The 14,888-nt window shown below is 36.0% G+C and overlaps 1 protein-coding gene across 1 annotated transcript in view; it reads right to left on the bottom strand.

Moving 5' to 3' along the window:
• Positions 1 to 3,261: 3,261 nt before the first annotated feature.
• Sun3 (Sad1 and UNC84 domain containing 3) overlaps positions 3,262 to 14,888 on the bottom strand; it is a 32,030-nt gene continuing 20,403 nt past the window's right edge. Inside the window, exons 6-9 of the mRNA XM_046451364.2 lie at positions 13,092 to 13,207; positions 11,631 to 11,798; positions 5,413 to 5,505; positions 3,262 to 3,513 (exon numbers count right to left, since the gene is read on the bottom strand). Coding sequence (XP_046307320.1) covers positions 3,394 to 3,513; positions 5,413 to 5,505; positions 11,631 to 11,798; positions 13,092 to 13,207 — 497 coding nt within the window. The 3' untranslated portion in view covers positions 3,262 to 3,393. The remainder of the gene's footprint in view (positions 3,514 to 5,412; positions 5,506 to 11,630; positions 11,799 to 13,091; positions 13,208 to 14,888) is intronic.

Raw genomic sequence — 14,888 nt, 5'->3', positions numbered from 1 at the left:
TCCCTCCACTGCTTCCCCTGGGCTTCTTCGGGAGGCTGCATTCAGGTGAGGGTCAGCTAAGCTGGGAGATTCACTTTACCTGTCTGAAAACTGGTGCTGGAGGTTTCCTCGGCATCTCATTCACTATGGCCTCTCATCATTCAGCTGGCTAACCCACCTTGTTTACAAGGACAGTGGTCCAAGGAGAGGGCAGGTATAAGGAAGTGTTCACTAATGCTTTTAATTCATTCAGCAGGAACTAAAATATAGTTAGGTGACTATACTTTGGCCCCAAGTCTGTAGAAGAAGACCCTGTGCTCAAGGGAGGGTTTCAGGTGGAGCTGAGGACTGGAATTTTGAGCTGAAGCACTGCTTTTCTATAATAAAAAGTGAGGGTTACTATGATTATGCTTCATGAAAGGTATATGGGATTTTTCTGTTTTCATATCATGCCATCATAGCCACATCTTAAAGCTCCCAGAATATGCACAGGTAGCACCTCAGTGTCTGTTTTCTCCATTTCCCGTCTTTCTAGCTCTTTGTTGTTTCAAAATGTCCAGTGAATTTCCCTCATATACCACCTGGGTTGACACTGAGCACAGCCTGAGAACACTTTCACAAATCTTTTCTCCTGCAGGATCTTGCCCAATTTCCTGGCTAAGGCCCCTGCCTTCCTATGTCCATTTTTTTTTCCTTTACATCACTCACTCTTTATGTAACTTTCCTCCCTTGACCACTATGTTAAAAAGAGAGAGAGAGAGAGAGAGAGAGAGAGAGAGAGAGAGAGACCATGTTTATTAAAACTTGTTTAGTGTCTAAATGGGTAATATATTCACATAGTTTAAAAATACAATAAATACACAATGAAATACTTTGGTCCTATCTATTTGGGGTCCACCTACCCCATCCCCATCTCTTACTCCCTTTTCTCCTGGGAAGCAATGCTGATGAATAACTTTTTATGTTTGTTATATATGTGATAATTTTTTGAGTCAAAGGGTGTATGCATATTTAATTTTGAAAGATATTGCCAAGTTCTCTCCATAAAGTTGTACTTATTTGCATCTGTGCCAACAATGTGTTAGAGATCTTACTTCTCTTTCATCTCAGAATAAATTACCAGATTTCTGGAGTTTTCTGATTTCATTGGTATAAAATTGTACTGCAATTTAATTTTTGTCATTTTTCTTCAATGAATAAATTTGAATAGTGTTCATACTCTTTGGCCATTTTTCTAAAGGGTTAATGATGTTGTTATTGCTTTTTTGAAACTTTACTAGAAAGATTTAGTTTTGTAATATTACTACTTACACACTTTCTTTAAATTGTTATTTTTTTTCTTTTTGTCATGCAGAAGTTCTTGATTTTTTTATGTAATAGACTTTAGTTTTATTCTTTTGTGGCTTCTAAATTTTGAATCTTACTTAGAAAGGCCTTCTTGTATCCAGTACTATATAGGAATTATCTTAAAATTTGTTAATTTCATCCACTGTGAATCTTTTACCATGTTAAACTTGGAATTTATCATGTTGTGAAGTAAGAAGTATCGATGCAAATTTATTTTCTTAATGAACAGATAATTTTCCTAACTCATTTGTATTTCCTTTTTACCATATGCTATGATTTGAATATGCTTCCCAAACTCATGTTGAAATTTAATCCCTACTCCTACTAAGAGCTGTAAGAAATGGAGCCTTTAAAAGGTGATTAGAACTCCTCCCTCATGGATTGAGTAACCTATCTGTGTGATGAACCATGGATTAAAGTGTTTATGGGCTATCAAGAGTAGATTTGCTATAAAAGCCAGTTTGGCTAGGTCTCTATAGCTCTCTGTGTTTCACCATGAGACAGCCAGTGTCTTGCCCTCTGCCAGCAAGAAGGCTATTAACAAATGCATCTTCTCAATCAGGAAGATCAGAACTGCCAGCCAAGATAAACTTCTTTTACTTGTAACTTATCCAGTCCATGCTATTATTAGCAAGAGAAATGAGCTAAAACACCATGCCCTTTTGAGATGCCATTTTTATCATATACCAAATTCCCAGATGTAATTTTTTTTAGACTTTGTTCCATTAATCTATCAATGTGCTAGCACCACATGGTTTTTAATTATCATACCTATGTCACAGAGCTGTTTCCCTTTTTGATTTTTTAGAGGTTTCCTGGGTTTATACTAGGCTTATTATTTCCATCTGAAGTTCAGAATCAAGTGAGTTTAAAACACACTCCTTTGGGGTTTTAAAAATACAAATGTGTGTTTTATCTTCCAACCCCTTTTGAAACTGAAAAATCAAACATAAAAATTTAGACAGAATAGCTTAATGAGCCCCCATGGAGAGGCAACATAAAGCTTTGGGATAATTTCATGGCCAATCTTTATCATCCATCTTCTTATCCATTTATTTTTCTTTGAAAAAGATCCTAGATATATAATTTCATCTGTAAATATTTAAATATATAAATCAAAACAAAGATAAGTCTTTTTTTTCTTTTGGTGGCACTAGGAATAGAAATCAGGCTCTTGCATGTCTCTAGTCCAAGAATTCTTTTTAAAACAAAATTATAATACAATTACATAGACATCTAAAATTGTTTTTAAACAATTCTTTTATGTTTCATAACTGCCTCCAAAATGTAGTTTCCCCATTTTTAATATCAAGATTAATAAGATACATTTATAGATTAACTTAGGGAGTAGTAATATCTTGATAATTGAGTTTTCTTGTCAAGAATAATACATGTCTTTCATTTACCAAAATTTGGTAATTTACTGCTGTTTGGGAGTTTTCTTCCCATAGGAATTTTACTACCTTTTTAATTCGATGTTTATTATCTTTGTTGTGGTTTTTGTAAATTATACTTCTTCTTGTTTTACTTATGAATGATCTTGATTTATATGTGATAATATTGTATATACCAACTTATTGCAGTTTTTACTTGTTTATGTTTTTTTTTAATAGACTTCATTGTATTTCATGGAATTGATCACATAATCTGCAAATAAGTCATGGCCAGAACTCTTCATTAATTTAAAAATGTCTTTTCTCTTATTACCTTAACCAGTGTTAATATTAGTGGTAACAGTGAACATTCATACCTAGTATAGATAATGAATAACAAAAAGTGCTATTATGAGCATGGCTGTTAAATATATATAACAGTCTAAGTATAAAAATCACCTTTCAGTGCTCTAACAACATGATATAATCTAAACAGAATTACAGTACATGGATGTTGAATTTTTAAAATATTTTTATTAGTAAAATTCATTCACTTTTCACTGGCAAGTAGGAACTACTTTGAGGTTTCTTTCCCACTCTCAATTTTTGACTTCTAGGGGTGCAGTCTAATCTCAAGGAATGAGAATCCTAGAATATTCTGGACATGTGGTCTTGGCCTTCTGTGCCATATCCTCTAGGTGTGATCAGTGGGGACACCATGAACCCTGAATCGATACAAACAAGTATACTTTGGGTGTCCCCAGTTGCTAAGGATTTTAAGATTCACACATAATAAAGGTTCAGAAACTTCATGCTGAAAATAAAGAAAAGAAAAAAATTAATGCCTTGTAAAGAAATCCCATTGAATCTCAATGAATGCTTATGTAATGGAAAATTAAAATTTTCTTTTCTCCCTAACATAAGTATTTTCCGATACTGTCAAATGGACAAGAGAAAGAGCTTCTGAAAGGAAATAAAAGACAATTAGGGGGAGAAAGATAATAAGGTGGTCTGATGTCAAGTGTCTGTTACTACTGTACTCTCTCTTGAGTGCTCCTACTGGCTTCACAAGGAACACAGAGTGTTGGTTGTATGAAAACAGATCTATGAAGTCACCTATAAAAGTGAATGTGAGTGTATGAGCCCAATGCATGTGATAATGCAATCAAATATAAAACTGTATAAACACCTTAATTTCTAATGCTTGGTATCTGAGAGAGAATGGCTCTGGGACCCCCTGCTAATACCAAAATCTGTGGAGGCTCAAGTTCCTTATATAAAATATATGGTTAATATATAACCTATGCACATCCTCCCATGTACTTTAAAACCTCTAAAGTACTTATAACATCTAATTTAATGTAAACACTATGTAAATAGTTGTTATACTGTATTGTTTAGGTTACAGTGAGAAAAAAAAAAGCCTTTACATGTTCAGTTCAAATGCAATTATTTTTTCAATTTTTAAAAAAGTTTTAGTCACAACTAAGGTAGGATTTGTTTATTTTTTAATTTTTAAAATTTGTTTTAGTTATACAATGACAGTAGAATGCCCTTTGATTCATCATATGTAATGGAGTATAATTTCTCATTCTGCTTGTACATGACATTGAATACACTGGTCATATAGTTATATATGTACATAGGATAATAATGTCTGATTCATTTTACTATCCTTCCTACCCCCCATAGGCCCTCCCCTCCCCTTCACTCCCCTCTACCTAATCTAAAGTAACTCTATTCTTCTCAAGCCATCCCCATTGTCAATTATCATCCACATAATAGAGAAAACATTCAGATTTTGGTTTTGGGGGGTTGGCTTATTTTGCTTAGCATGATATTCTCCAGTTCCATCCATTTACCATGATTTCATTCTTCTTTAAGGCTGATATATATCACAGTTTTTAATCCATTCATTTGTTGAAAGGCACCTAGGTCAAATATTTTTGACCTGTAGTTCACTGAACCCATGGACACAGAACCCATGGATATGATGGGCTGACTATATATATTTTGGGGCTTAGATTTTTCTCACCATTGGCCACAAAGTTTCATAAAAGGTTTATTTTTACATGGTATGAGTTGCTTTCTACATCTCTTCAGTTACTTCCTGTGTGGCTAATGAGAAATAATGAAAACAGTTTTCATATACCATAGTGAGTTTCAGGGGAGTTATAAAGTTAATAGCTGGAATTCTCCCTTTCCACTAGTATTAAATATCCTCTCTTCCTCTAAGTTCCTCCTGCCCCTATCTACCTCATTCTGTACCATCATCCCCAGTCCCTTTGTCCAAAAAAGATAAAACAGTGAATATCAAATGTAACAGTTTCAAGGGTTCAAGAGTTAAAAGAATGATTGAGGGGCTGGGGATGAAGCACAGTGGTTGTGTTTACGTCCTATATGGGGGTCCCTGGGTTTGATGCCCAGTGTCCCCAAAATAAATAAATGAATAAATAAGTAAATAAATAAATGAAAGGACTGAGAAACCTAACAGAAAGACAGCAGATGAGGAAGAGTTTTGCTTAGAAACTGCTTTTGTAATTTCTTTTGCATTAAAATCAATGTAAAACCTGATCAAAGAAGTGAAATTCTGATAAGCCTTGCCTAGCTCATGCTTTTGTCATAACTTATTATTGCACACCATGCAGCAATTCCAGCAGAACTCTCCCAGTGATGAAACCAAACATATCTTATTTCCCAGAGCAGACATTACCTGGAGTTCAAATGTTTGAATGGTGTTTTCTGTCTTGTTGTATATAAATTGACCTAGGAAAATTTCTTCTCCTTCACATTTTTTTGTGATGCCCTATAAAGAAACCAATGGCCAGAGCAATTAGACAGATGAAAGAAATTAAAGGCATAAAAATAGGAAAAGAAGAACTTAAATTATCACTATTTGCAGATGATGTGATTCTATACCTAGCAGACCCAAAAGGGTCTACAAAGAAACTATTAGAGCTAATAAATGAATTCAGCAAAATGGCAGGATATAAAATCAACACGCATAAATCAAAGGCATTCCTGTATATCAGCGACAAATCCTCTGAAATGGAAATGATGACAACCACTCCATTCACAGTATCTTCAAAAAAAAAATAAAATACTTGGGAATCAACCTAACAAAAGAGGTGAAAGACTTATACAATGAAAACTACAGAACCCTAAAGAGAGAAATAGAAGAAGATCTTAGAAGATGGAAAAATATACCCTGTTCATGGATAGGCAGAACTAACATCATCAAAATGGCGATATTACCAAAAGTTCTCTATAGGTTTAATGCAATGCCAATCAAAATCCCAACGGCATTTCTTGTAGAAATAGAGAAAGCAATCATGAAATTCATATGGAAAAATAAAAGACCCAGAATAGCAAAAACAATGCTAAGCAGGAAGTGTGAATCAGGCGGTATAGCGATACCAGACTTCAAACTATACTACAGAGCAATAGTAACAAAAACAGCATGGTACTGGTACCAAAACAGGCGGGTGGACCAATGGTACAGAATAGAGGACACAGAAACCAATCCACAAAACTACAACTATCTTATATTTGATAAAGGGGCTAAAAGCATGCAATGGAGGAAGGATAGCATCTTCAACAAATGGTGCTGGGAAAACTGGAAATCCATATGGAACAAAATGAAACTGAATCCCTTTCTCTCGCCATGCACAAAAGTGAATTCAAAATGGATCAAGGAGCTTGATATCAAATCAGAGATGCGCCGTCTGATAGAAGAAAAAGTTGGCTACGATCTACATTCGGTGGGGTCGGGCTCCAAATTCCTCAATAGGACACCCATAGCACAAATCAACAAATGGGACTTACTCAAACTAAAAAGTTTTTTCTCAGCAAAAGAAACAATAAGAGAGGTAAATAGGGAGCCTACACCCTGGGAACAAATCTTTACTCCTCACACTTCAGATAGAGCCCTAATATCCAGAGTATACAAAGAACTCAAAAAATTAGACAATAAGAGAACAAACAACCCAATCAACAAATGGGCCAAGGACCTGAACAGACACTTCTCAGAGGAGGACATACAGTCAATCAACAAGCACATGAAAAAATGCTCAACATCTCTAGCTGTCAGAGAAATGCAAATCAAAACCACCCTAAGATACCATCTCACTCCAGTAAGATTGGCAGCCATTAGGAAGTCAAACAACAACAAGTGCTGGCGAGGATGTGGGGAAAAGGGTACACTTGTACATTGCTGGTGGGACTGCAGATTGGTGCAGCCAATTTGGAAAGCAGTATGGAGATTTCTTGGAAAGCTGGGAATGGAGCCACCATTTGACCCAGCTATTCCCCTTCTTGGTCTGTTCCCTAAAGACCTAAAAAGAGCATGCTACAGGGACTCTGCTATATCGATGTTCATAGCAGCACAGTTCACAATAGCAAGACTGTGGAACCAACCTAGATGCCCTTCAATAGACGAATGGATAAAAAAAATGTGGCATTTATACACAATGGAGTATTACTCTGCATTAAAAAATGACAAAATCATAGAATTTACAGGGAAATGGATGGCATTAGAGCAGATTATGCTAAGTGAAGCTAGCCAATCCCTAAAAAACAAATGCCAAATGTCTTCTTTGATATAAGGAGAGTAACTAAGATCAGAGTAGGGACGAAGAGCAGGAGAAGAAGATTAACATTTAACAGGGATGAGAGGTGGGAGGGAAAGGGAGAGAGAAGGGAAATTGCATGGTAATGGAAGGAGACCCTCAGGGTTATACAGTGGAGGGGGTAGAGAGAGAGGAGGGGAGGGGAGGGGAGAGGTGGGGAGGGGGGAGGGTGGAGGATGGGAAAGGCAGCGGAGCACAACAGACACTAGTATGGCAATATGTAAATCAATGGATGTGTAACTGATGTGATTCTGCAATCTGTGTATGGGGTGAAGGTGGGAGTTCATAACCCACTTGAATCAAAGTGTGGAATATGATATGTCAAGAAATTTGTAATGTTTTGAACAACCCACAATAAAAAATTAAAAATAAAAAAAAAAGAAACCAATGGATTTGGAAGTTACAAGCTTGGTTAAAACAAATGGATGTAGTTGTTCAAATAGCAACAATGTACTAGGCATTTTGTGTTTTTCTGTGAAGGGCTGAGTGCTGTGCTAGAGTCAGGATTGGCTTATACACCCAATGTATAAAGTTATGAGGGTTAATGAGGCCAGAGGCTGATTACAGAGCTGGACAGGAAGGTAGGTGGGCAGATATATAGATAGAAAGAGATAGATGAAAGTAGATGAGAGCTACGTGTGTGTGTGTGTGTGTGTGTGTGTGTGTATAAGGAGACAGATCAAAGATTGCTGAGATAGGCAGAGTGACAGATGATAGGTAGATGACTGATAGGGAGATGTGGTGGGCTGGAGTGTGGCTCAATGGTAGAGTGCTTGCTAGCATCTACCTAACCTTGGGTTCAAGCCCCAGTGCTAAAAAAAAATAAATAAATAAGATAGGTAGATACATGACAGAGCATGACAGAAAGATAGAAAGGGAGATAGATGAAAGACAGATGATAATGAGATGGCTAGGGAGAAGATGGATGATAGATAAAACAGATAGATGTAAAATGAATCCCAGCATCCACACTGACAATTTGAAGTCAACGTAGTTTGAATAAAATTTAGAAAAGAACATCCTTTTTGACCCTTCTATATCCAGCTTTTGTTACTGAACAGAAATTTTGGTCTTTGTATGCAATTCCCCTGTGTTTTTTCCCTTCTTTTTCTACCCCTCAAATTGAAGATCTGTGAGAGGAGAATGAACTGGTGCAAATGAATTTATTTTGAGAACTTGAAGATTATTACTAGACTCCTTAAATTATGGAAGTTTAATCATTTTATAGTGAAAGTATTAATATTAAAACAGCACCATTTTATTAAAATAATTAGGGACATCATTGATTACATAATGTACTCACAGTTACATATATACATACTTATACGTAGATATGGTTTAAGCCTCATAGAGTTCCTTTAGCTTGCTAATAGAGGAGTGCTAATTTTATATTCACATTTATAAGACCTGTTTTTAAATTTCACTTGGTTAATAAATTCTCTAATATAGAATAAAAATAACAAGAAGTAGCCTTGACTACCTGAAGGATTCCTGCCTGCAGAATCCACTCAAATTCCCCTACACAATGAGCAGCTATGTGCATGGTCTGAGACAGGACTGGATCTGTTCAACTTCACCCTAACTCAACTTCTAGGGTACACCTGAGTTTGGGGTATAGGCTGGCATAAGAACACAGTGGTCTTCTGCCTAGCAGCCTCCGAGCCCCAGAAGCTAGATGCCTTCAGAGGACACAGGAGGCATCTAGCTTTTAACACTGAGGCCACCTCTAGCAAGTAACATCACAGGATTGAAAAAGCATGAACCCAATGGTGGGTGGTGGGATGAGGGGTGATTACACACTCAGACAAAAAAAAGTGTGGAAATGGCTAAATGGGATCTGAAGGAAACATAAACTTCTCTTGTTAGAGATGAAATCAGCAGCACATGGACTTACAGTGCTAGTCCCAGAAAGGCCCAGGGATTGGGGTTGTGGGGTGAGGAACAGGAGAAAGAGAGATCAAAATCTGAGGCCTGGGATAGTTTTTTCAAAAAGAGATTAGACTCCTAGTCCATGGTAGGTTTCTGCCCTTACCTGGCTCTGCAGGATCTCTGGTCTATCTCCAGCTCTGACAGGCACAGCCCTAATACAGCTAAAATAGAAGGGCTGATCCTGCCCTATGTCCTGAATTGGTATTGTACCGCCCCTTCCTCCCCAGCAGCTCCCAGTGTGTTCTCAGCCAAGCCTGTACCTCCTGTTGCAGGACTCCTCTCAGGGTCAACTTGCCCAATTCCACATTCTGGGGCTCCAGAAGAAATAGCTAACCAGACATTCCACCTGTGGAACTTGCTGTTCATAAGCCCCACCATGAGCACAGAGCTTGTGGCCAAATTTTTATCAGAAAAAATTTTTGGGAGGGGGTACCAGGAATTGAACTCAGAGGCACTTGACCACTGAGACACATCCCCAGCCCTATTTTGTATTTTATTTAGAGACAGTGTCTCACTGAGTTGCTTAGCACCTCACTTTTGCTAAAACTGGCTCTGAATTCTTGATCCTCCTGAGCTGCTGGGATTACAAGTGTGCACCACCATGCCTGACTATTAGCAAACCCTTAATGTGATAAAAAAGCCTCACAGACATTTGAGGAAGGACATTTTCAAAAACAACAGAGATCCTATAAACAAGCAGGACAAAGGATACCTGGAAATAAAAATAGGAGGGAGCAGGAAAAAATTAAATAAAACTATAACTATTATCAATTAATTTCTTCAGAAGCATTAAGAGAAGATATTTCATCCATGAAAGAAAAACTCAGAGCCTAAGAAAGGGAATATTTATGGCAACCAATGTCTTAAACAAGTACAATGTGATAGCAGAAATTAAATATTCAACACAGGGATTAAGATGCAAATGGAAAGTCACTCAGAAGCAGAACAAAAAACAGGGAAAATAAGAGAGAAACAAATAAAAACAAAAAATAGGTATAAGTTAAAGCCTCAGTTGGCAGAAATGAAATCCCATAAGAATAGGTAAGCATCAGGCCCACTTAGCAACCATCAGCAGAATGGCAGAGCTACATAAGGAATATCCTGGAAAGAAAGAGGAAGGGCAGGGAAGGGAAGGGAAGAGGAAACATAAATTATATGACATGAATTAAATAAAAGGAGAATATTTATACTTCTGCTTAAGAGACTGGTAATGTTACTGATAGAACTATAGCAAACCAAACAAATTAAATAAAAAATAAGGCACATCAAAAATCATGCAAAAAAGAAAATAGTATTCAAGTGTCTTATACAACTCAACTGAGAACAATATTTTCACACAGTTACCATGAAATTGATTACCACAGAATATTGATTCAAACAAAAAGTAAGATATACATCTTAGCAGTACCTCAAACATTAAATATAAATCTACCACATGAAATCTAGCAATTTCAATCTTCGGTATATACTCTAAAGAAAAAAGGAACAATGTCCACACACAAATTCTTACACAAATGTTGACAGCAGCGTCATTCATAATAGCCAAAAAAAAAAAAAAAAACTGTAAATAATTCAAATGTTCACCAATTGAAGAATAAACAAAATGTGGTTTATTTATACAATGAAATATTATTCAGCAATTTAAAAAGTAATCAAATATTGACACATTACAGCATGGATGAGCCTTAAAACATTATTCACTAAAGACCACATTTAATATGATTTTGTTTATATAAAATGTCCAAAATAGGTAAAATTATGGAGACAAAGTAGATTAGTGGTTGTCAGGACTGGGCTTGTGATGAGGGAATTAGAGGTGACAGCTAAGTCATGTGGAGATTGTTTTGGGGGGTAGTGAAAATGTTCTAAAGTTGATTGTGGTGATAGGTACGTGATTTTGTATATATACCAAAGGCTCCTGAAGTGTGCACATCAAATGAGTAAACTAAATGTTATGTGAATTTAACAAAAAAATCCTGGGAGGATGATGGGGAACCCACAGAAGAGAGTTAATAATTCATTTTCTACTGGAGGATGTCAGCAAAACTGAATAATTAAGAACCAAAATTGAAAAATGAAGAAATAATGGACAAGCAAATATGAAGACAAGGACCCTCCAAAACAGCTAAAACTGTGGGAAAGAATTGGGAACAAGGAGAGTGAGATAATATAAACTTTATGGACATGTATAACTTTTTGTCACATATAACGGATAAAAGTAAAAAATAAAACTAAGCAATAGAAATCATCTGGTTTAACCCTGTCACTTTGAGGATAATAAGACCAAGGCCCAGGAAATAAGTAATACAACTAGTTAGTTGTATCATTAATATGATAATCCAGCTTTTAATGACATATTTAGATAGTTTCTCACATAGACAGAAAATTCCTTGGGTGCACTGGAGATGTTTCCTGAGGGTGACACTTTCTCTGAAATGTGCTCCATGGTAACAGCCGTTGGTGTGATTTTCCTGGCAAGCTTGATTAGAATATGACCCTGGGAACCTGGAAAGGCCCAGCATTTTCCAGGATGGACATCTGGCTGGAAAGAAAACATCAAATTAATCTCTTCTTTGGGTATGTAAATCTACCCTGGAATACAGGGGAACTAACCACTATTGACTGCAGATCCTTTGTTCAAGATATATATCAAAAGAAAAATTTCTAAGATACCCGCTAAGTTTGATTGTTTTTTCCAGAGTACTTTATTCTTCTATTAATCAGAGCTCTTTATCATCCGAGCATGTTTCTTTCACTGCTCTAGTTGGACCTTGAAATACGAAAAGGAAGCTGAAGGGGATGAATGGTGGTAGTGCTGATGACACTAATGAAGACAGTAGTGGTGGTGGTAGTGATGATGGTGGTAATAATAATAGCAGTGGAAGTGATGGTGGTGGAGGTGGTGATGGTGATGGTGATGGTGGTGGAGGTGGTGATGGTGATGGTGATGGTAATCATGATTGGGACAATGGAGACGGTGGTAAATTTGGGAATGACCACAGTGATAATAGTGGAAGTGATCATGGTAATAGTGGTGATGGCGATGGTGGTTAATAATGGTAGCAACAGAAGAGATGTGGTAGAGATCATGGTGATGGTAGTGAATGAGGAGTCAATGATGAGTGGGTGGAAGTGACATGATGGTGATCATGGTAGTGATGGAGATGGTAGTGCTAAGGACAGTGGTGGCAGTAATGATTGTGGTGGTTGAGGGGATGATGATGGTAAAGGAAAATGAGGTGTGTATCACTGTCTAGATCCAAAATAAGGCTTGGAATAAGATTCAGAGTTGTCCCTGGAGGTACTTCTGAATTTGAAACCAACTTCAGATATGTGGATTGTACTTAAGACATGCCCTACAGTCTGTTAACATCTACTGCCTTTGGGATGTATCTGAAAGTTTCAGTGGAAATCTTATTTGGTTATTGCTTTAGTTGTAAATGGACTTAAGAGCATGTGATGTGAATAGCATTTATCAAAACACTAGAATTGAGAACACAAGCACTTTTGATAAATGTTGTCTGAACAACTGAAATTTTCAATGGAAAAGAGGCCACAGAATCAACTTTTAAAAGATATGGAATTTATATTTTCTATTTGAGAATCAAATAATCTAGTTCACTTATCTCTAAATCACATATGGTCATCAATGATAATTTAATGACTATAAAACAAGAAGGGATTAATGCAGTATAATTACTTAAAATGTAAGAAGATTTCAGGTGTGTAATGAGTTTGAACAATGTCAAACTGCCTCCATTTTAAATGTTAACATTTTCATGATAAATTATCATAAAATCAAATAGAACTTGGTTCTTCTTAATTTCACTTTTACCTGAAGAATAATATCTGGAGGCATTTCATAATTTAAGAATCCTATCCCATGCCAGTACAGTTTTGCTTTATTATTTTTGTAACTTGCTGAGGTCCCAGCTTCAATGATAGAGGCTCCTAAAATTATAAAATATTTTTAAAATAAAAAATTAAATACATAATTAAAAATATATCATTTTAATGATGACCTTGGAAAATTATTACTGGGCAAATTATAATGGAGATAAAACTCATTCTCAGGAATAGGTAGGAAAAATGACATTTTTTATTACCACTGAAATTCTGTCTTTGAGAAGTCATGTTTGCTCTGTGTGGTTTGCAAATGTTCTCTCTAAGCCTGTGACTTGTCTTTTAATTCTCTTGTTTGTCTTTTGCAGAGTAGAAGTTAATTTTGAGGGGGCCCTAATCATCCATTATTTTCTTTTTATGGATCATGTTTTTGGTGTCATGTTTAAGAATTTTTTTTCTCTAATACAAGACTAAAAATATTCTCTTTGGATGTGTAACCGATGTGAATCTGCAGTATGTATATAGAGTAAAAATGGGAGTTCATAATCCGCTTGAATCAAATGTATGAAATATGATATATCAAGAACTTTGTAATGTTTTGAACAACTAATAATAAAAAATAAAAAATAAATAAAAATATTCTCTTTTATTTATAAGTTTCATATCTTTAACCTATGCATTTAGACCAGTGACCCATTTGGGGTTAATTTTTATAAAATGTGAGCTATTTTGTAAATGTGAATCAAGGTTTATTTTTATTTTATTTTATTTTATTTTTTTGCAAATAAATGTCTTTGACTTTTCTACTTTGTCAAAAGTCAATTTACCACACGTGTGGTAAATTATTTCTGGACTTTCTATTATTCTATTGAATTCATTGTTAGAAATAATGAGGTGCTATAAGAAATCAAAGATGTGGTTAAAGTGGGTAAGCAAGGCAAACCTTTACTTCTGCCAGAAGGGTGTGCTACCTGAACTTAGCTAGCAAGCACCCTGGGCAGGCAATCTGCTGGTTTATATACCTAATGTGGACTACCCTTTGCCCTGACTGGAGGACTCAGGGGTACAATCTACATGATTGGCTAATTTTAAAATTGGGATGGGCAAAAGGGAAAGACTGTAATTAAAATGGCTACAATTGGATCCAATTAAGCCTGAACACTATATTCTGAAATTGGACCACCAGACTTTTTACTTCTCACAAATCCCCCCTTTTTTCTTTTTACACCTTTTGGTTTCATTTTCATTACACCTTCTGGTATTGCCAACCATCCTAGACATATTAACTTTTTGAGGTGAAAATCACCTCTGGTAATGAGTTCTCTCTTCTTCTTCTTCTTCTTCTTCTTCTTCTTCTTCTTCTTCTTCTTCTTCTTCTTCCTCTTCTTCTTCTTCTTCTTCTTCTTCTTCTTCTTCTTCTTCTTCTTCTTCTTCTTCTTCTTCTTCTTCTTCTCTTCTTCTTCTTCGTCTTCTTCTTCTCTTCTTCTTCTTCTTTTTTTTTTTTTACCAGTTCAAATAGCCATCTTGATGATCAGGAGCACTTGGTAAGGTCCTTTCCAGCTTGGTTGAAGACTGTCTTTTCTCCAGGTCTTAATTAAAATCAAGTCCCAGGCAGGAAGTGATGAACTATAAATTCTAGAGGGGAGTCTGAGTAACAGCTGGTAGAAATCATACCAGGAAAAAAAGAAAAGAACACAGACAGGTCTCAAGCTGACTCAAAACAAACTTGTGCATTGTGCATCAGGCACTCCTGTACAAAAAAAAAAGCCTTTTTTTTTTTTTTTAAAGA

This window comes from Marmota monax, unplaced genomic scaffold (genome assembly GCF_021218885.2).
Source record: "Marmota monax isolate L192 unplaced genomic scaffold, Marmota_monax_Labrador192_F-V1.1 WCK01_AAM20220418_F8-fsc00342, whole genome shotgun sequence".
NCBI lineage: Eukaryota > Metazoa > Chordata > Mammalia > Rodentia > Sciuridae > Marmota > Marmota monax.
This window is presented reverse-complemented; position numbering and strand designations above follow the sequence as displayed.